The sequence below is a fragment of the Amblyomma mixtum genome, chromosome 3, assembly GCF_055824585.1.
Source record: "Amblyomma mixtum isolate Tamu chromosome 3, ASM5582458v1, whole genome shotgun sequence".
NCBI classification, from domain to species: domain Eukaryota; kingdom Metazoa; phylum Arthropoda; class Arachnida; order Ixodida; family Ixodidae; genus Amblyomma; species Amblyomma mixtum.
In genome coordinates this window covers 135,141,301-135,163,042 of record NC_143014.1, presented here as the reverse complement: position 1 = coordinate 135,163,042, position 21,742 = coordinate 135,141,301, and the positions used below count along the sequence as shown (strand labels likewise).

Here is a 21,742-nt window from a genome sequence, read left to right as displayed (position 1 = left end):
ATTGTTTATTACAAATTCCACAGACAATATCTTAAAAAAACAGGCTTGTCTTGCCCTCAGAAATTTATTCAGGTATGGTGCAAAAGAAACCCCATGAAATTCTGATAAGTGGTTCCCAAGATATGGCTTTCCCTAGCAGCCACGCCAGGCAAAATATTGATTCTGAGAAAATGGCCTTAGAAGTTCAAGAGAACATCAACTTTTTTGTTTCTTGAGATATCTTGACGAAATTTTCAGAGTAGGCTCACAGCATAAACACCTGAAGAATTACTAAGTTTCACAGAGTTGTGCCCTCTGGTTCTGAAGTTACAGGAGTATATCGAGGTGGTTTACAAGAGTTCTTGGGACAGGCCAGGAGAATATGCAGAATGTGTTGGCACTATGAAGTTAATTTATGATAATTCCTGGATAGGCACCTCAGGCAACAACAAGGCCCTTCGAAAATTCTTTGGTAAAAAATTTTTGCTCATCACTGAATTTAATTACTACTTAGACATGCACTAATTAACCAAATTTTATTTATCAACAATTCCAAACACAATATCTTCAATAAATTGGCTTTTCTTGCCCCCCAAAATTTATTTATGTATAAGGTAAAAAGACCACACAGAAATCTGATGAGTGGTTTCTGAGATATGCTGCGGTGAGCAGCCATACAAGGAAAAAAATTTTAAAAATCAGAGAAAATGATCCTCAAAAGTTGACATTTCCAGGTCTAAAACGATCCTGCTGAATAGCTGGAGCTGTCTCCGTGCTTTCTTTTTTTTGCCCCCTCTGAGTTGTCACTTCATTCTGTTCCTCAGCCTCGCCCATGCGCAGGGCATCTTTCTCCGCCGCTGACCGACCCGTACATATCTAGGACGCTGGACGCGTCGATGCAGTCGTCGGCAGCGCGCTTCGCCATGCGGATGGACCTCATAGAATGCGTCCGTGCACCGAACGCGTGTCGCGTCTTGAATTTCGTTGTAGGCATCGTGACCGACCGCGCAACGATCAACAAGCTACACGACACTGTTCAAAGGGCACCGCGACAGACTGTGAAGACGGCGATCGCAAAACTGGCGAAAGGCGAACGAACACACTGCACAGAGGAGAGCGAGACCCGGAAGAGACGACGCGCAGGGAGCAGCCGGCGGAGACCATCGCGTCAGCGAGCAGCAGCCAATAGCAGCCGCCCGTTCCCCCGCGTTCTCGAGGAGCGCGCGCTTGGTCCAATCGTAGCCTCGGATTTTGGACGCGGGAAACTCGAAAGCAGCCGCGAGGCCCCCAATCAAAAGCTAGCCACGCCTCGAGCATGCTGCCACCGTCGCCGCCGGCAGCAGCAAAGAAAAGCGCAAGAATTCACGAACAAAACAAGACCGAAATGGCGGCGCTCGGTTCAGCGTGGGAGGAATGGCGCGCGCGCGAAGTTGGGGCATTTTCGGCGCTTGCTCGCGGCTCAGGGGCCGCTGTGGCGTGTTATATTTCTAATTTTCAATATTTTTACGGCGAATTAGGCATTGATAATTACAGAAAAGGTAGTTTATAACATATACAAACGGAATATATACTTTTCCAAAAATTGACTTTTTCGCGATTTTTCGGTTTTCAAAGGTAGCGTCCCCCCTTAAGGAGCTATCAGTGTTTAGGAAACCAGCAGTTTGCAGTGCCTGAAATTTCAAAACTGGGAGCCAACAAGTGATGTTGTGCACATGGGAAGACAAAAGTAGCACTGCACTTGATGTTACAGAAAACCTTTAATTTGTGTCCGTTAATTTGGAAATGCGAATAATTTGGACTGCTGGTGCAGCACCGGCCACTGTAGATTGTGGTCTTGCCCATTTTAATAACATTTCTGTCCAGCTTCTTGAGTCGACTGGAGTTATCCAAAGATTGATCGGACCTGCGTGGAAGCTAACCTTGGCAGATGTGTTCAGGGAAAGCCAGCTTCTTGAGGTGACCGGTGTTAGCCACAGTTGATCGATTGGATGGGACGGCTAATTTTTGTACGATCTAGCCATACATTCACGTGTAGCTTTATGGTGCTTAGAAGTTATTCAATGTAATGGATAATTCAGTCTAACAGAATTTGATATAATCGGATTGACTGTACATAATACTTAGCGGCATAGTTCAACACACGCGACAGCGAAAGCACAAAGAAAAACAAAGGCAGTGGGGCTGGCAAGGCCTCCTCCGCACAGGCACACCCTTAAAAAAAAAATGAAGTTTTGTGGTTTGCTGTTTCGTCGTTAATAGTCCCGCATCAGCTTCCGGTGCAAGGGCCATGTTCTAATAAGAAGGTGCCTAATAAGATGGTGACCAAATAAATTATTCATGTTATTCTGAAATATTCAGAATGTTGAAATTTGTTGCAGATTTTTTTGTATTGAAAATATAGGCACTCTGGTGAGAACTTTTGAGAAGTTCGTAAATTTGAAAAAATAGTGTGAGGTTGGTAGTAATGAGCATTCACTGTAGTATGTTTAACAGACTAACATACAGATGTGCACAGTTTGTAGAAAACCAAGGCAATGCCGAATTTTCTTGCCTAGGTTTGTGGCTAGGCATTGGCTGGCGCATTGCGCAGGGCAGTTCAAGGTCCACCATTTAGTATTTTGTTGCTACATGCTGTTCTGTGATTTTGTTTTTCTGTAATTTCAATGTTCTGAAAACTTTTGTGGACATCTATACCTATGCTGTCCAGTCATGGACAAAAGTATGCAGGATGCGGGTTCGTGACAAAATGGGCATTTGCTGGTGCTAATTCAACTGTACAAGTGGACAGCTAACTGTTGTTCACCCTCCCACTGCTCTTGATTTTGGGGAGCCTGAAGAAACTTTGGTGAACAGCACACGTGTACTTAGTGATGGTAATGTTTGCCTTAATTTTTCTACTTATAGGTTGAGCAATGTGGAATTAGTATACTCAGTTTCATGCATAGCAGTCAACACTGCAGAGGCTGCTGAGGTAATGCACCCGTAAAACCATATTATATACCACACACATATCATCCGTCTTTTTGAAGCCTCGGTGACTGCTTGGATGAGAACAAAGGGCGGTATGAAACGAAGTGCTAGCATTGGGAATCATGCTTGAAGCTGTAGGCGTTTATTGTTCGGTTCCTCTGGCGATAGTTTTAATGAGAACCGAGTGTGAATACTTTTGGTGCAGATGGAGTCAGCAGTTCGCCCTAAGAGCCACTTAACATACCAGCACATCTTTCTTCTTGAAGTCTTGATGAGTTGCAGGACAAGAGTTTTTGTAAAACGAAATGCACGAGGTTGCCAATCACGGTACTTGAGATTTATTGCAATCGAATATTCCCGTGTTCGCTGGTTGTATTGCTAACTAATTTTTGAGCATGGACTTGGCCTGCGCAAACAGGTGCACTAGTTTTTGCAGCGTTGACTGCTATGTATGAAACAGCGTACAGGTGCGTGCATACCTGATAGGAGGGAAAAGGGAGGGGGTTCGTTGAAAGTTTGGGGCATGTTCTGCCCCCTGAAAACTACGGAATGTTCACTTGATGCATATAGGGTCATGCTATGGCAAATTATCCTGCATTTGGGCATCATGGCAATGCATGTACTTTGTATGTTGGAGGTTCACAGGATGTTTATCTACTTTCTATAGGTATGCTCAGGTGAAGTTCCCGTCCAGTGAAGCACTTATAAAAGCTCTAAAGAACCCGAAGTGCCGGAGCATTGATGGACAGAACCTACAGTTTTCTGTGGCAGTTGTTTTCAAAGACAGTGAGTATTAATGCTGTTACATTTGTGGGTAAGTCAGGGGTAGGAAACTTCTGCCAGCACCAATTGCTGCCATAGCGGCCAGAGGAAAGCCACTTGGATCGTCATATTGTTGTCATGGCAGTTTTATTCAGAATTTAAAAAACAAAATTCAGAGCGGGATTTGAACCACCACAACCGAAAACAAAGCAGCCTTGTTTCCTGGTGCCTCGAACCAATCCAGCTGTTGCCACAGCATCATTGCTCCTCTTGTCACTAGGTGTGCTGAAGTAGTTGAATCCGAAACTAGCCAGAGTTTCCTACCCCTGGCTAGGTACTGTGATGCTACTGTCGTTGGGTGCTTTTTCCTGTGCAGTGCTTTTTGTCTTGAGATGTCATGTTTTCCGAACTTGTTTGTAGCTTTGGTGTTACTTAAAAACTGGTGTCTTGATAATTTAATTTGGCAGTATTTTGTAACGATACCAAATTAGTGTTGGTTGCGAGTGTGCTTTGACGCATAAATTTGATTTTGGGTGTTAAATTGCTGTCAAACCAAACCAAGAGTAACATCAGTGCTGCAAGTTGGCAGTGTTGGCTGCCAGTGCACAGTGATAGATTATGTGTAGTCATCAGCTTTTATTAAAGGAACACTGAAGCACATGGCAGTTAACCTCAAGCTCTTCTTGTGGCGATACGCTGCAGCCACTCTCAGAAACCAAATGGAAAGGAAGGTGCCGTCCTCGATCTGCCAAAAGCAGGCAAGGCAGCTGACCTTTCTTCCACACTGTGAAAAGGAGTCGCTGCATATTGCCAGAGTAGGGACTATCTGCCATGAGCTCCCGTTCTCACAACGCGCGCAGCAAGTTGACACTCTGTACAGCCTTTGTCAAGCAGTGTCCAAGAGGAGAGGAACGATTTGGAATTGAATTGTAAGGTTTAACACACCACAAGCAACATACGGGCTATGAGGGATGCTGTAGTGGAGAGCTGGCCTCTACACAGCTCCCCTTTGGGCTGCTTCCAAGTTGGCCGGTTAGGACAGAATTTTAAGGCAAAAGCCTTTAATGCCTCATACTGTCGTTAGCAGACGTGTCGGCAGCCGTGTCGAAAGACGCGTCGGCAGATTCGTCCGCCTTTCGGCGTCGCTGCTTAAAAGGCTCAAGGTTCCAGCATGAATAATGGCGCATCTAGTGAATGCATGGGCTTCGTAAATAAAATAAAAGGAGTAACGTCAAGAAAAGGAAAATAAAAATAAGAAAATACCGTATTTACTCGCAAAATAGGCGCACATTTTTTCCAGAAAATCCGGCTCAAAGTTCGGGGTGCGCCTATTACGCGGGGTAAAATTTCCGGAAATTTTTCGACTCGCAAAACTGAACATACCGCATAAACGCACTCGTGTACGGGCCGCACCCCGTTTTCCCGAAGAAAATATTAAAAAAAAAAGAAACGTTTAAGGGCCGCACCGAAAATTTCCACGACCCACGCGGGAATAGCCTTTGAAATGCACGCGTCGACGCCTCCGCGATCAGCTCCGGCTGCGCGCAACGGGCGCTTGATCGCGGAGGCCACACATGCGCAAAGGAGCTTCCAGACGCCGCCCACGAAGGGCGCCCAAGGCCAAGCTTATCATCATCATCAATGTTTTCTTCCGCCGCGAGCGTTCACTATCTATATCGCCATCAGCATCACCAGCTCCAGGTTTCTTTTTTTGTTGTTGTTGCTATCAAGTGCCGGGATCTGCGGTAGCGCGTAGTTCATCGTGGTTTGTGGCTTTGCCGCCGAACGTTGCTGTTTCAGCTCGACGGGCAAGCACCTTAATAGCTACACGGCTGGGAGTTTGCTCTCGAACACGGCAAGCGTGCGGTAGGTCGGAAACTCGACGTGGCCGAGTAGTGCGGCAGTTGCGTGCCTAAATTTTCGTACGTGACTCCAGGCGCCGAGGTTTTCGCGGGCCTAAGTCGGGAACATTTCCGGCTGGAGATGAAACTTTCCAAACAGACGTTTAAAGTGAGCATCCCTGAAAACTGAGTGCGGCTGCTCTACACGATGTCGTTGTACGTGCTGTGGGTCTGCAGCAGCTGCGACGGCAGCGGCACTAGTGTGGACCAGTAGTCAGTTCAGCAAAAACTTTGTTAAAATAAAGATTGGGGGTGGGGGGCGGCGAGGCGTCGGCTTGCAATCGTGTAAATACAGTATTGATCACAGTGCCAAGTTCGGGGTGCACCTATTATGCGCGGAAATAAAAAAATCTGATTTTTCGCGACCAAACTAGGGGTGCGCCTATTACAGTAGAATCTCGATGATACGAATTTCAAGGTAACACGCAAAATATTCGTATCATCCCGAATTCGTATGATCCAAAACAAGACAACTTCAACATGAGAACGAACACAAAAATGAACCAAACTTTATTATGGCGAGCTATTTCCGGCCGAAAAAGTCCGTAATGCTTGTCTGAACTTTTTTGCCATCGATGTCGCGGACAAGCCCCGCCTGAAATGCATAAAACCGTGCAGCGGTTTCGTCGCTCACGCTGCCGGCACTTACGGTGCGGCGCAGAACGTCCAGAGCGTGAAGAGTCTCTCCCGTTGACGGCGGTTGATCACACTCGTCGGCGTCTTCACCATCGCTGTCAGGTTCATGTTCGCCATCATCTGCTTGCTCGCTAACCAAGTCTTCAATAGACCTTAGCCCGCAGGTCGCGACGTTGTCGTCCGCGGTAACGAAGTCTCGAGCCGAAGCTTCAGTTTCCAAGCTGTCCCAGCCATCAATGGTCAAGTCTTCATCTGGCTCTTGGCAATCTCCCGCGGAGGCCGCATCACGCCCGATGGCAAATCCGCACTTTCTAAAACAGTTTGAGATTGTCTCTGGAGTTACACTATCCCAGGACATAGCTATAAAGTGTAAAGCATCCAAGAGGCTGATCCGCAAGTTGGCTTCTTTGCGGTCAATTTTTGCCAGCAGACGCCTCACTAAAAGTCCTTTGAAATGATGCTTTACATTTCGTATTATCCCAGCGTCCAGTGGCTGCAGGTGGCTCGTAGTATTCGCCGGCAGGAACCTGACTGTCAGGTTATTGAACAACATTTCCTTTGGGTGGGCAGAGCACTGGTCCATGAAAAGCAAAATTTTCCGGTCTCTTGACGCCATTTTGCGATCAAGGCTTGTCAAAAATTCGCGGAAAAAATCTGCAGTCATCCACGCCTTTCGATTGCCTTTGTAAATGACAGGCAAACGTTCCGCCGATCGGAAACACCTCGGTTTCTTGGACTTACCGATGACGGTAAGCTGGAGCTTCTCGGATCCATCCGAATTGCAACAAAAGAGTACTGTAACTCTCTCCTTGCTCTTCTGGCCGCCCTGGCATGCCTGTCCTTTCACACACAAACTCCTCTCCGGTTGAAGGTTGTAGAAGAGGCCCGCCTCGTCGGCATTGAATATGTCGCGTGGCGCGTAATCTGAAATGAGCGCCGGCAGCGTGTCCAGCCACTCGTCAACAGCTGCCTCGTCCACTTTCTTGCCTTCACCTGAGACGACCCGGTAGACAAGTCCGTGCCTCTCTTTGAAGCGGTGCAGCCATCCGCCAGACGCTTGGAAACCTTCAATTCCAAGCGCAAGTGCGATGCTGTCGGCTTTTTCACGCAGCACCTTGCCGTCCACGTTGACGCCGGCCGCCGTCACTTCGCGGAACCAAGTTAGCAGGACCTCTTCCAGCTTGACATGGGTCGCCGTTTTCGCCTGCTTGACGTTCACACCGAAGTGCTGCGCATTCTTTAAGATCACCTCTCGCTGCCCAACAATGGTGCAGAGCGTCGACGGCGCTAACCCTAGCTCTTTCGCTAAGTCGACGCGCTTCTTCTTGGGGTTTTCGTCAACCTTCTTCAGCACCTCAAGCTTCTCCTTAAAAGAGAGGGCTTTACGCTTCCGCGACATGTCGGCAGCTGCGAACGCTTGCGTCCTTGTCAAATTTGCGCAGTTCACGATGCCACGATACAGCGAAGCTCACAAAGAGGCGGCGAACGGAGAACTGCGGCGGCGGCAGACAGCGGCACAGGCTTCCTGGGAGCAGCTGGCGAGACAACTTTTCGATAGACCAATGAGCTGCCAGCAAATGGGTGACCGGGCACGTGACTCGCCTTTGCCGCCCTTGGTTCGTCAGGCTGCTACAGGCACGATCTGTCTCGAGGGGGGCGCACGCTCTTAAAAAAGAGCGAGCGCCGTGCTACAGGTTACAAAAGGGAGGTGAGGGTAGGATGGCTAGCGGGATGGAGAGGAGGCAGCTGGAAACCCCTCTCCACATCTGCGTGCCATCAGTGGCTCGGTTTGCGCGCTCGTGCAACGTTCGTTCGTGTATTCCGCGGCGAGGGGTGGAGAGGAGTCAACGGCGGCCGCGGCGGGTGTTCCCCTCTCCTCTGGAGACCAGCCGCGCCGGCCCGCTCGCATGCGCCGCTGGTTTGCGCGTTCGTATCATCCGCGGCGGGTTCAGAAAGTGTTCGTATCACGCCGAATCTTAACGTATTCTGTACCATGTAGTCCGTTCAAAGCATTCTTTAAATTCGTATCATCCCGAAATTCGTATCAGCCGTAATCGTATCATCGAGATTCTACTGTATGCGAGTAAATACGGTAAACAAAAATAAAAACAAAATAAATATAAGATGCGAAAATAAAAACAATAAAATTATGAAAAGGAGCAAAAAAATAAAGGAAAATATGAAAAATAAAAAAGTAAATAAAAACAAACAGTGGCCAGGAAACGCTTTCGCCTTGCAGCACTTTAGAGAGCCAAAGTGCCCCCTGGATTTTTCAGCTCATGTGGCGCCGCAAACCTGACACATCAGACCTTGGTCGTCGGTTTTTCGAGTGTTAGGAGTGTTGGAGTGAGGCAGTAAATTAAGCTTAAAGAGCAACCACAATATGAATTAAGCAGCTTTAAAATTTGGTCAGAGTCGTAATTATCCAGTCTACTGTATTTCTTTCAGTAAAAGAGTTGATTTGGATTATGCACCTATTATGTGCAGTCAGCAGCAAAAATGGAAAAATGCGGGAAAAAAAAAAGAAACTTGCAGTGATGGAAAGACATGCATGCTCTATCTGCTGACATCAGTGCCAGATAGCTGGGTTTGTTTTTGTTCCTGCCTTTCCATCACCTTTGATCACTGTTTTGCTATGCAGGACCAGCCAGGTTGAAGGCTAGCAGCAGTGCTGCAGCGAAGCCCAAGGGTGATGACAAGGCTGGTTCAAAGAGCCAGAAGAAGAGGGCCAAGAAAGCGGCCAAACAGAAAGCAGGAGCTGAGAGCCCTGTAAAAGGCTCAAGCCCTGGCAAGAAGCCTGGTACTCCTGCTCCCCAGGGCTCTCCCAAGACACCTGGTCAGCAGCAGCAGCAACAGAAGGGACCCAAAACACCTGGCCAGCAGAAGGGGGGCAAGACACCAGGAAAGGAGGGAGGCCCCAAAACACCAGGGCAGCCCAAGGGAGGTGCAAAGACACCCGGAGAAGCTCCAAAGGGAACACCTAAGGGAACACCCAAGGCAACACCTTTGCAGAAGAAGACACCTGGGTTGAAAGGGACTCCTAAAGTGGCATAAGAGGTGATGTTTTTAGTCGTGTTAATAAGATAGAGAGGGGGGGATTTTGGGCCTACCACATCTACTACACCCACAGAAGCACATTGCCGCGACTGACGTCATTTAGCCCTCTTTCATGTTCACATTGCACTGACGTCAAATAAACTGATATAACCATATGTTTGTTGTTTTTTGGAGCTTGAAAGCAAGTAGTATACAGCGTTGTACTCTTATTACTTTGGCAGTTTCAGAGGCCACTGTGGGAATGAAAGCTCGCCTTTCAAACTTTCCCTGAACACAAGTTTTTCTTCCTGCTGTCTGCTCTAGTGCATTGGTGACAGTTAAGAGAACACCTTTTCAAGGCAAAGTGACCTTTCAAAATATTGGGAAGGATTTGTTGAAGAATCAGTTTCGTGTGCAATGCTTTGATCATGTATGCATAAAACTCCAAAGAAAAGTCTTCATTCTGCTGGTAGCAAGGTTCTTTAACCAGTGTACCATGACTGCTTTTTATTCATTGCATGAAAGAAGGAAAAGTTCACCTCTGAAACTGCTCATGCCTTGTGCAACCAGGTCATGTCGCAATTCTGCGAATTTTTCACCCTGCTGCAAGTATGTATGTGCATGAACACGCTGATGCCTTGTCGCGGTGGCTTAGTGGTTAGGGCACTCTGCTACTGAGCTAAGGACCTGGGCAGTGTTAGGATGGGGACAAGTGCTAAAGGCACTGGCGCCATTGAAAAACCCCAGGGAGCCGCCGCGGTGGCTTAGTGGTTATGGTGTTCTGCTGCTGACTCGAAAGACGCAGGTTCGATCCCGGCTGTGGCGGGCAAAGTTCTAGAGGCCCGTGTGCTGTGCGATGTCAGTGCACGTTAAAGAACCCCAGGTGGTCTAAATTTCCGGAGCCCTTCACTACGGCGTCTCTCACAGCCTGAGTCTTTGGGACGTTAAATCCGCATAAAAAAAAAAGGTGGTCTAAATTAATTGCGAACCCTCTACTATAACATTCCTCATAGTCAAAGTGTCGCGTCAGGACGTTAAAACCCCGCAATTTAAAACTTTTAACACATTGGAGCTTGTGCGAGGCCAACATTTGGAGGCAGATGGATACCAAGGACTGTGCTCTTTGAGATAACTTCACCAAGCTCACAAGTTGGAAGTCCTTGGACCTGTGTGACAAAGCGCGTGGTGCACATGTAAAAAGTAAAGCTGGCTATGAACATAGAAAGGTGGCAGCTTGGGCCGCTAAGAAATGAGACAGTAAAGTGTAAGGAAGGGAAAAAAGGGCGAACATTTACAGCACAGCAGCCTGAAACGGAAGCATCGGCAAGAAACGGAGGCGTGGTGGTACTGGGTGGGCATGAGCGCCTTGACTGTGTTGCCAGCCTTTTAACTATTGCCTCTCTCTCCTTACCGCGCGCCATAAACCATGGGTCATATATGACCCATGTTTTAGACCTGCAGTAAAAAATTCCAAGACTGCGCTCGTGGACAAGCTGTGAACCTGTTTTGCTTCTGTAACACCATTTTCTAACGCAAGGAGGAAACTTGAAAAATGAAACTACCGGAGATAGCCTGCCGGCCGCCGATCCAACAATAGTAATGGTTTTTGCTGGTCCCAGTCGCTCATGGGTCTCTTATAGAACACTTACCAGGTCATAAAGGACCCATGACAGTTTTTCTCTAAAGTTGTGCATCAAATGTTGTATGGTGTGAAAAGGAAGGGAAGAGCAGCATACGCAAACCTGGGATGCCAAGAACATTTACTGGCCTTGGCACTGACACACTGCTAATGAAATGGGTTTTGTATGTGCTGCTGGCCAGGTGGAGGGGCAGATCAACTTTCTCGCGTTAGTGGTGACAGATTCATGCTCCTAAACAGCGACTCTTGTGTAGTAACTTTACACCTTCAGGGCATAAAATACCTTTATGCACATACACAGAAGGTACAAGAAAGTTGGTCAGAACAAGCTGCATAAAAAAAAGTATGTAGGCGGCACTTGTTACTGCAAAAACAGTGAAAAAAAATTGGTCAGAACAAGCTGCATGAAAAAAAAAAAGGAAGGCTGCACTTGTTACTGCAAAAACAGTGAAAAAAAATTGGTCAGAACAAGCTGCATGAAAAAAAAAAAGGAAGGTTGCACTTGTTACTGCAAAAACAGTGAAAAAAAGTTTGTCAGAACAAGCGTCACAAAATAAAAAGTATGTGGGCTGCACTTGTTGCTGCAAAAGCGAAGTAACACTGACAGTTTTGTAGCAGAAACTTCAGTGGCATTTTCAAAACTTCATCCAGCAGTCTCTCATCTTGGGGGTAGTCTCTTCCTTTGGTTGCATGCAAGATTCAGAGTTGAAGCACCATTCTGCCCGATCGCTCTTCCTACTCCCTCCCGTAAAACAAAAAAAAAGTTGCTTCCACGATTGGATGCATCCTCTGAGAAAGGCACATGCTGGTTTGAAGGGAAGTTTGGTTGATGGTGACATTCATGCGCAGGCCTTTGGACGCTTGCCACTACTTCACCTCAAACTTCAGCATTAGCTTGTTGCCGTCGACATATCCGTTCATGTCGAAATAGTCTGCCTTTATGCTTTTCGCTCTGGATATGGGCTTTCCTACTTGAGTTTCTGGTCTCATGCATCCCTCTACCTGACCTTTCTTTGTGTCTACAGAAAGGATACGAATCTTTCCCTTGTCTGTAGGGTGGATGATGCTTAGTGTTAACTCCTTTTTGAGAGGCCACTCTAGGAAGCTATCATAAACTCCCCGTTGTAGGTAGAAGGAGAAGTGAAGCCGTAGTGTGCCGGTTGTGTTTTCCAGCAACAGACCAGGGACTATGGCGTAGCCGTAGAACGTGGCACTAATGTCATCGAAGTACTCTGCTGCCTCTCCTGTAGCAAGAGCCCTAGCCTTTAGTTCTGACCACTTGTGAAGGTACCACTGCACAGGCATGGAGACAAGCGTGCGCTGGCTCAAAACATGTTGTGCGAGGTTGATGAGGTTGTCTATCTTCTGTGCGACATATTCTTTCGAGAAAACATATTCGCCGCTTTCTGGGCTCTGTTTCTCCCGAGCAACCTGGAGCAGATTTCTTATTGCCGCTCGCACTGTGCCAGGCTTGGAACTCGTCGCTGGACCCTCTGCACTCATTTGTGTCCGTATCTCTTTGGATGTTTTCCAAACAAAGATGAGGTCTTCTGGTGGGAGCTTGCAGAGCGCATTCTTTTCACTGTCTCTTTCATCAAAATTCTTGCTCACGAAGCGACAGACAGAGTTGATGTAGCGTTCAAGCAGCGACGGCAGGTCTTCTTTGTTAATGTTGCTAGGTGCAGAAGTTGCACTTGTTCCACTCTGTGATACAACTAAAAGTGTAGTTTGCATCGCGTCGTTGTCCATACGGCTCTTGAGCTTGGTGTCACTTTTGTCTTTTTCATAGGGCAGTGCAGATTTTTCTGTCAGAGCTGGTTGGTCTTGGGACGAATTGTCCTCTTCTGTTTTGTATTTGCTGTTGTTATCTTGAGTGCCAACTCTTGTTTCGGCGCGGGAGTATGCGTGGTCCACTTGCACGGTGGCTGCGTTTGATGCTTCCGCTTCTGGGATCGCCTCTTTGCCACCGTTCAACTCGGGCATACTGAACGTTTCAGCCCCCAGTCTACCAGCAGTGTGCAGGTACCGATAGCTCCCAGGCCACGCTGCTTCGGGTGATGGACTTGCACTGTCTGGCGGTGTTCCTTGCATCTGAATACTTCTTTCCGGTGTGAAGTGAGACTTTGGCTCTGATAGACGTTCCGGCCTCCCCGTGATTTGAAGTTCCATGGAACCAGGTGCTTTATCCACTGCCAGCGACTCCCTGCGTTGGGTGTCACTGCTTGGGTTCTCTGGATGCTCTGCGTGGCCTGCAGGGAGTTCGCAGAGCGGTTCAGGTTGGCGCGGTGAGTGAAGGCCAGGCGAGATGCTTGTTGCGTGATATTGCTCTGAGGCTAAGGCAAATGCCGTGGAACTTGAATCTGCGTTTCCAACTTCAAGTTTTGCACGTTGGTCAGGAATGAGGGGAAAGGGAACAGCAGTGCCTAGATGTCTGGAGGCGGCCGGGCTTAGCCGTTCGGGGTGTTTACGAGTGTCCTCGACACCAAGAAGTGCCACTGGCTTCTGGCTGCAGCCTGATGCAAGATGAGTTACAACTTCCCCATGAGAGACTGCTTGATTACATCTGGAGCAGCTTATGATGTGATGTGCACACTGTTTCTGGAAGTGTTCAAGTATCTGGAATGACAATCCAGATATCTTGCAACCTTGTTCGGCATTCCAGCAGCGGATCTGCGAGTAGCGAAAAAGAAATGCAACGAATCGCTTTTCTTAGAAATGACTCTCAGTGATGGGCAGAATAGGAGCACCAATAAGCTGTTGCTGGCCCTTTTTGCATTAGTTCAATCTGCTTTAGCCTCGAAATATGTTGCTGTGGGTTCTGGCCTGGTCTTTTTAGCATACTAGTCTGCAGATTCGAAACTAGTGGAAAGGGCAGTAGCAAATGTGTATGCACAACGCCTTGCAGAAATCCTGGGGGCACTGCATTGAAATTAGCTTTCAAGATCAAATAGCAAGGCTGACAGCTGGTTTCCCTCACCATATCTTGATTTCTGTCGCGGAAAAATTAAGACGAAAAATTACAACTAAAAGCTCAGGTGATGACAACCTTTCACTGAACGCTAGAGAAAGACGTAAGACAACTGTGGTTCCATACCCCCACGGCTTTGCCCATCAACTAAAGAAAATAGGTAACCAGCAACGAGTCAGTCTTATTTCCCGCTCCTAACAAACATCAAAATGGTCGGGCTTGTAAATTCGACAAGATCACCGGATGCTCGTAAAAATGCTTCCCACACCAATCATCGAAACCCTTTTGTCTCATAATCAAAAGAAGTCATCTACTCTTTGCCGCTCACATGTGGAGACTTTTATGTTGGCCAGATAGGTAGGTGCTTGAATGCAAGTCTACTAGAACACAGAAACAAAGTAGATAGTATAGCTGTATCTGGAAACCTGGCGGCCTGCTATTGAACCTGCAGCGAAGGAAAATCCTGCCAAATTTTTTACAAGGGCAGATTCAGGCTCGCAAGGGAGATTATAGAAGCTTATCATATTGTGAAGCACCATGCTCTATGTCAGTGACCCATCTGTTTCGTTAACTATGGAAGAAATCGAATATCTAAGGTTGTAAATTACCCCATTTTCAGTCTTTTTTTTTTTTTTCATCAGGTGTCATGCTTTATAGTCTGTATTTATTGACTACTTCCTTGAATAAACTCATATAACGCAGTGTGTGTCCCGTTCTTGTGATGTTTTCGTGCTGTGACCGCATTTTACCTTGCACAATTTTTAAAAATAGACTTTTTGAGTTAGAAGAGCACTTTTTTGGCATAGTGTTGTCAGTGGTGTAGTACATCAGAATACAGCTGACGTGCTAACTAGCAAGCTGGTTAACCAATATTAGTTATTACTGTTAGGCTCATTAATTATTGAGTGGCACATAGCCCACAAAAGTGATATCCATATTGGGTTTTAGAATTTCGAAGGCGTGGTTACTCTCGGCACTGGCCAAAAAACTTCAGCTACATCGTGCCAAAATACATGCGCTTTTGAGAAGCTTGCAGGCAAAGTAACCTCTCCAGTGCACGTAACTCATCGAAATAGCCAAAAACGGCTAGGGTGGTGCAGAATCCAAAGTGGATGTTTTGAAACTCTGGGGTGGGGGATGTCTTGGGTTTATGTCGTTACGGTCCAGTGTGAAGGTCACCAGTGCAGGCAGGTGGTACTGCTGTTGCTAAATTTTCCACCTTTGCATAGGGCCCTTCATTTTCGGGTAGAACCTGATTTACCCGATTCTTGCACCCGAAACATATTTCCTAAAAATCTCGCTAAACCCTATACCTCTGAAAATCTGCCTTCCAGGCTATGTTAGTTCTGCATTTCACAAAGCTCTGTGAGGACACTGCAAGAAAAATGAGTGGAAATCTGGTACTCATTCCAGAGAGGTGTCTTCGGTTCACAGTGGATATTAAACCTCATTTAACGCTCGTTTTCATGAGGCAGATGAGTTTTGAGATGCTTTCGAAAATGTCATCTTAGAAGTGAGACCACAACATGGCTACCATCCCGACGTCTTAACGGAGTCACTGTAATGAAGCAAGCCACGCTAATCGAGACCTGATCCAAAGATCTCGCATTTCGTGGTTGCTGTGATGTTGAATGTTTTCGCACTGTACAAATAAAGGCAGGCCAGTCTTGCTCAGACACGGGAGTGCTCCGTAGGAAAATGCATGGTAACATGTGTGAAGAAATATTTGTAGTAAGGAAAAAATCTTGCTTCGGAAGTACTTTTTAGTGGAACACACAGTTTCTGTGTTTGTCAACGAATGAGCAAGAAATGAGCTACAAAAAATGACCCGAAAAAAAAAAACGGAAATTTTTCCTGAAAAACTCGATGCGTGCTCGGGCACCGAGATATCGAATATTAAAAACGAACATTTTGCTTTTCTCTCAACTCGTAAACCGGGGCGAGAAAAGAAAATGGCTGGCGGTTTAGCATTGTTTTTTGCAGGTGGAAACTATACCGCCACGTACCTCGAAGCTCAAGTAAGGTGCCCACTGACACAGGGAGCCAGATATGCACCTTTCCTTTCATCAAATTCAACGGAGGGTAAGAGACACACACCGCTGAAATCCCGAGAGTGCAGCTAGAAGTGCTTTAGCACTAAAAAAATATATAGGTACCGAGGCCCCGCTCCACATCCTTAGCTCTATTGTTTGCTAATTTTTTTTATTCTGGCCACGTCGCTCCCCCGGGCAGGATAATAGAAGGGAGAAGACGGGAGCTGCGCGGCGCTGTCGCCAGCTGGCCGCGGTGCTGCGTCCATTTTCTACGAACATCCTTGCGGTTTTTTGCAAGCCGCTCACAGACCGCTCCCGATTGACGTCAGGAACGCGGCAGCTCAGTGGGAAGAGCGTTCGGCTACTGATCCGTAGCTCCCGGATTCGAACCCGGCCGCGGCGGCCGCGTTTCGATGGAGGCGAAACAAAAAATTCAGGGGGGCACTTGCTGATTTAAAGTGCGGTGAGGCGAAAGCCTTAAGTGCGGTGTTGCTGCTTGTGTCACTGATGTGTGGTTAAGATGCTAAGCTTCACCTCTAAGAGCGGAACGCGATAGCGTCTTGCAACCCTGCCAGGGAGTCCACAGAACGCCATCGCCCGTTCGGCTGTCTTGCCTTGCTCGTCGGTAAATTGGTTTTTGAGGAAAGGAAATGTATCTGTCTCGCATATCTGAGTGGATACCTGAACCTTGCCGTAAGGGAAGGGAGGAAGATGGGAGTGAACGAAGACACCGTATTCACTAGACGCGCATTTGTTCATTCCAATCCATCGAGCTGTCAGCAGAGTGGTAGCGTGCTCGTCTCGCACTCCGGAGACCCTGGTTCGATTCCCCAACTCGACCAATTTCCTACTCGGTTTTATTTATGTGGTCTGACTAGAAAGGTTAATTAGGCTAATTGCTTAACTATTATTACTCAATTAGTCATTAATTATGCAGTTATCATAGAATGCCTTAAATCGCGTTCCGATGTCATTCGAATGCTATCGATTAAGTAATGATTGGCATATGCCCATGTAAGGCACGTAACCGAAATGCGGACACATCTGCCGATACGGCTGCTAACGACAGTACGACGCATTAAAGGCCTTAAAAATGCGCCAGACTGCTGTGCGATGTCAGTGCACGTTAAGGTCCCCAGGTGGTCGTAATTATTCCCGAGACCTCCAGTACGCACTTCTTTCTTCTTTCCCTCCCTCCTTTATCCCTTCCCTTCCGGCGCGGTTCGGGTGTCCACCGAGATGGGAGACAAGTTACTGCGCCATATCCTTTCCTCAAAAACCAATTTTCAAGGAAGATGTCGCAAGGCAGCATTCACGCGGAAGACCGGCGCCGGTGGTCGCCGCGAGGCGCGTGAATGGAAATTTTTAATAATGGTCGGCTCACTTTTGAAAACTTATATGCGACGTGTACGCACAATGGCGTTTACTGTACATAATGCACACATTTAATAGCTATTTTCAAAACCGTTTAATAGGCTCCTTAACAGGTGTCGCTTAAAAAAAAAAGCAATGCGAAAGAAACGAGCCCTGTACTTTGGTCTCGTTTCGGACCGAAGTTCGCGTGCCATTTCAGGTGAAGAAAAGCGCGAACCAGCAAAGGGCTGAACAAGGATTGTCCTGTTCCGGCATTCTTCACTGCTAGCTAGTGAAACTGGGCTACTGTTCCGTAGCTATGAAGCAACCAGCCCAGAAATAAGCCATTGTACGCTTCAGGTATGATCTAGATCGGCGTTCTGTAGGTTCTCTACGGTGCACTTTTTACAGCTGCTGAGATCTAACGAAAGAGCTCCGGCTGTCGCAACTCACGTGTTTTGAAGCCAGGTCTTCGGTTGTGAAGGTAATGACTGCTACGTCGTGCTGCTGGAAGCGCTGCCCATCCAGTGCGCAGGCGCAGTCCCTCCTCGTGCACTGGCTGTAGCAACCAGCGCATATTATATGACAGCATGGTAGCATCATCATGGTTGCGCAAACACGTCCACAGTACGTGCAGCTCCTGCATGGCGGCAGCGGTTCTAGAAAGGATGTCTTCCGCCAGTCCAAATCATTGCCAAAGCCATATAATGTGTACGTGGCGGCCGTCTTCTCAGCCGCCGATGCCATGGCGTCCGTCGCCGATGAGGAAGACGCGGGGGCCTCCCTACCCTAGCGTCTCGGTACGGCTGGCGTCCACGCCTCCAAGTCCGAGCGGAGTAGCAGCCGCTGCTGGAAGGCTGGGTGTTCCAGGGGAAGTAGGACCGACGTGTACCAGCGCTGCCTTGGTCTACGTGTCTGAACGCGCCGCGCGCTCACGCTGGAACGTTGGCTCCAGCAGAGCACGCGAGAGGAGAAAGAAGACTCACGAAATTTAAACGCCTGTGAATATTCGTGCCCTTATTAGATCACTCAAAAAGAGATGTGACCTTTTATTTATTTATTTTTTAATTTTGAGTAAGAAAAGTTAGGCCTTCGACGATCCTTTAGAGTTAACAGGAAGGAAAGAAAATATTTATTAGCGGACCAAAATAAGCTCGCGTTGTGTATAGATGGCGTGAGACGCCAGGGCTCGCTGTAAATCCAACGATGCCGAAAGAATAGCGAGTATGACTGCGGCAGTCTCGTGCTGAATCCGGCGTCAGAATGTCATTTTTGTTGGCCTGACAAGGTAAATGGAATATATACCCGCCACAGAATATTGGCCAAAGATCGCGCAAAGCACCGCAAACTGAGGTCTTGCTGTCGGACTAGTTTGTGTGAAGATCAGTGGTAGTTGCTGTTCTCCTAGCAACAGATGGCACATATCCACACGTAGTGAAAGGCTCCGGAAATTGCGACCACGTGGGGTTCTTTAACGTGCACTGACACCGCACAGTGCACGGGCCTCTAGAATTTCGCCTCCATCGAAATTCAGCCGCCGCGGCCGGGATTGAACCCGCGTTTTTCGGGTCAGCAGCCGAGCGCCATAACCACTAAGCCACCGCGGTGGCAGTGTAGTGTAGAGAATTACCTTCTGCATATATGGGAATTAACCCTTTACGCTCCAATTTCTTAGCCTATTTTTCTTCCTTTTGGTGAGTGTTGGTTTTTAGTCACATTCACCTTCCTTCTTCGCACGATGAATTATGAATGTGGTCGCACTAATAGCCACTAATAGCCATAAGAAAATGCTTTTTAATACACTATGAAAATGACGCGGCGACTTTACAAGGGTGCCATATATTACTGTTGTGGAGACGTTACCAGCCCGCACTGGCATTCCCGCAGCTACTGCCGGCGCTGAAATCAACTGGCTCGTGGGGTTGGTGATATGTTAATTTTTTTTTCTTTGAACAACAGATTAACGTTTTGTTCTCCCAGAAAGCAGCACTAACTCGCAAGGCAGCTTCTCGAAAAAGGCCGGCTTGTGCCGCGAAGTGCCTCGTATGTAATAAGCGCGTCTATTTTTCCGCCACTAGGCCACAGGGGCATTATCACTACAAATTTGTTTATTTATTTATTTCAGTTACCTCAAGGGCCCTTGGATAAAGGCTTTACATGTGGGGAGGGCTAATAACCTGGTGCTAATAAAACACTGTCTCGATGGCTTACTTGAATGATCCGGGTTTTTATGAAGGATGGCACTTGTGGGAAGAGTGTTCCTAAGTCACGAGCTGTTTGGAATAAGATGGAGTGAAGATGGGTCATGGTGCGAGCAGGAGGTGGGTAAACGGCCTTGTGGTGGCCTATGCGGGCTGAAGAACGATGAGCAGGCTGGATAAGGAAGTTATAAGGAAAGTTGTGAAGCATTTATGATACAAATATAGCCTTGTAAATATACGGCGTTGCTGGAGGTTGGGTAGGCATGCATTATTTTTTAGGGAAGTAACACTGATGGAGTATAAGTAGTTTGAGTAGATGAATCAAACGGCGCGATTTTGAGCAAGTTCATTACAGCTGGTGAGGTTAAGTTGAGCGGGGTTCCAAATGGCATATGCGTACTCTAACTTCGGCCGAATTAATGTTTTATAAGCTAGTTATTTAACTGCTGGTGAAGCTAAGCGTAAATTACCACGAAGGCAGCCGAGAGTTTTGTTAGCATTGGTAATTGTTCGCGCTATGTGGGTAAACCAGTTCAGGGTTCCCGAGATGTGAACACCAAGATACTCAATGCAATTGAGGGATGAGGCACTGGAAATGTTCAGAAGATAGTTTGGGGTAGGGTAATTTTGTCGTCTGTGGAAACAAGCGCCGTTTTTTTAGTGTTTAAGACCATCAACCATCTACGACACTACTGCTCCCACATTTGTAGATCACATTGAAGATTATCTGCAGCGCTGTTAATAGAACGGTAAATGACAATCTAAATATATGACACAAGTTTAATCCAACTATACGCATGGCATCTATACTACAGCCGGGAGTTTGAGTGCCTATTGACATTCGTACACAAGTTGCACAGCAGCAGTTCGCACTGCGCACCGATGGCGCTAACGACTGCTCCGAAGGCCAGGAATGGCGGTTGTCCTAGTGGCACCATCTGTCGTGGTCCAGTCCAGCCGTGCTACCGTTGAGGCTACGGAGAAACGCAAAGTTTGGTTTGGTTTATGGGGGTTTAACGTCCCCAAGCAACTCAAGCTATGAGGGACGCCGTAGTGAAGGGCTCCTTAAATTTCGACCGCCTGGGGTTCTTTAACGTGCACTGACATCCCATAGTACGCGGGCCTCTAGCATTTCGCCTCCATCGAGATGCGACTGCCGCTGCCGGGATCGAACCCTTTCGGGTCTTTCGGGTCAGCAGCCGAGCGCCACGGCTAAGACTATGGGTCTGATTCGACGTATTGCTCATAAAACGGGTGGCGCCCGCTCGTGCATTGCACGGTGGTTAGGCTGCTGTACAACCAGGCCTTGTTTACCAAGCTGTTGAAGACTGCGCTTCTCCGATCTTAACAAAGCCCAATTCCAGCATTTGACATGAACGCAATGGGATCGCCTTGAAGCTGTGAATCGAGAGGCGATGAGGGTAATCACTTGCCTTCCACGCTTCGCCCCGAACATGGCGTTTCAAGAGAAGGCACAGCTAAACACTGGGTGAGCTGGTGCAGCATCGGCGCGATGCTCGTAGGCAAGGGACACTGAAGTGATTGGGTAAAAATCGGGCTCGCAGTGGCGTCCTACTCTTTTTCATGCTGCGTACTCGAATACCGAACCCAAACTAGGCACAAACAAGCGCGAATTGTCTTTTTTAGCAGAAATATGCAGCCGGCGCTGCGGGGCACACCGTGGGTCTGCCGCCGCCTGTGATTGGTCAAGAGGTCGTGACGACACACTGAGGACCGGAGAAGCTGCGGATATGGATCCCGCACTGCGTCGAGCTTTGCGCGGTGTTGTAAAAGGGATTATGGCGACTATTTTTTCAGTGACCTCCAAAGAAAAGGACACCCCAGTTTATTCATTACTTGTATTACCTGAAACCAAAAAAGACGCAACCAAGGCAATTCTACGCTTAGCCCAAGCATGCCCAAGCGTATACACCAGCTGGAAAGAGGCGTATGCATTCCACACGTAAAAGGTGTCAGTGAAACCTCGACTTGTATTCTCGGAAAGGAAGGGGTGCGAACTGGATATGGCGAAAGCTTTTGATAAGGTACCACATGCAAAGCTTCTTTATAAACTGCAGTTACTTGGTATTCCGTTGTATCTTATTGAATGGGTCAGAGCTTACTTAAGCGGTAGAACTCAGTGTGTTGATGTGAATGGTATTCTTTCTGAATCGCTCCCTGTTACTTCCAGTGTTCCTCAGGGCAGTGTGTTAGGACCTTTGCTGTTTTTAATATATATAAATGATTTAATAGACACTATTCCT

The 21,742-nt window shown here is 47.5% G+C and overlaps 2 protein-coding genes across 2 annotated transcripts in view; one reads left to right on the top strand and one right to left on the bottom strand.

The window, feature by feature from the left end:
• LOC149352024 (uncharacterized) overlaps positions 1-9,460 on the top strand; it is a 28,169-nt gene extending 18,709 nt beyond the window's left edge. The window contains exons 8-9 of the mRNA XM_089581245.1: positions 3,617-3,735; positions 8,890-9,460. Of these exons, the coding sequence (XP_089437371.1) occupies positions 3,617-3,735; positions 8,890-9,302 (532 nt within the window). The 3' untranslated portion in view covers positions 9,303-9,460. The remainder of the gene's footprint in view (positions 1-3,616; positions 3,736-8,889) is intronic.
• Positions 9,461-11,125: 1,665 nt separating this feature from the next.
• Positions 11,126-18,266, bottom strand: LOC149352023 (uncharacterized). Its single transcript, XM_089581246.1, has 2 exons — positions 17,731-18,266; positions 11,126-13,593 (listed from the first exon to the last, which is right to left on the bottom strand). Exons 1-2 carry the CDS (start codon positions 18,022-18,024, stop codon positions 11,791-11,793), a joined length of 2,097 nt encoding a protein of 698 aa, XP_089437372.1. The 5' UTR covers positions 18,025-18,266; the 3' UTR covers positions 11,126-11,790.
• Between the last annotated feature and the right edge of the window lie 3,476 nt (positions 18,267-21,742).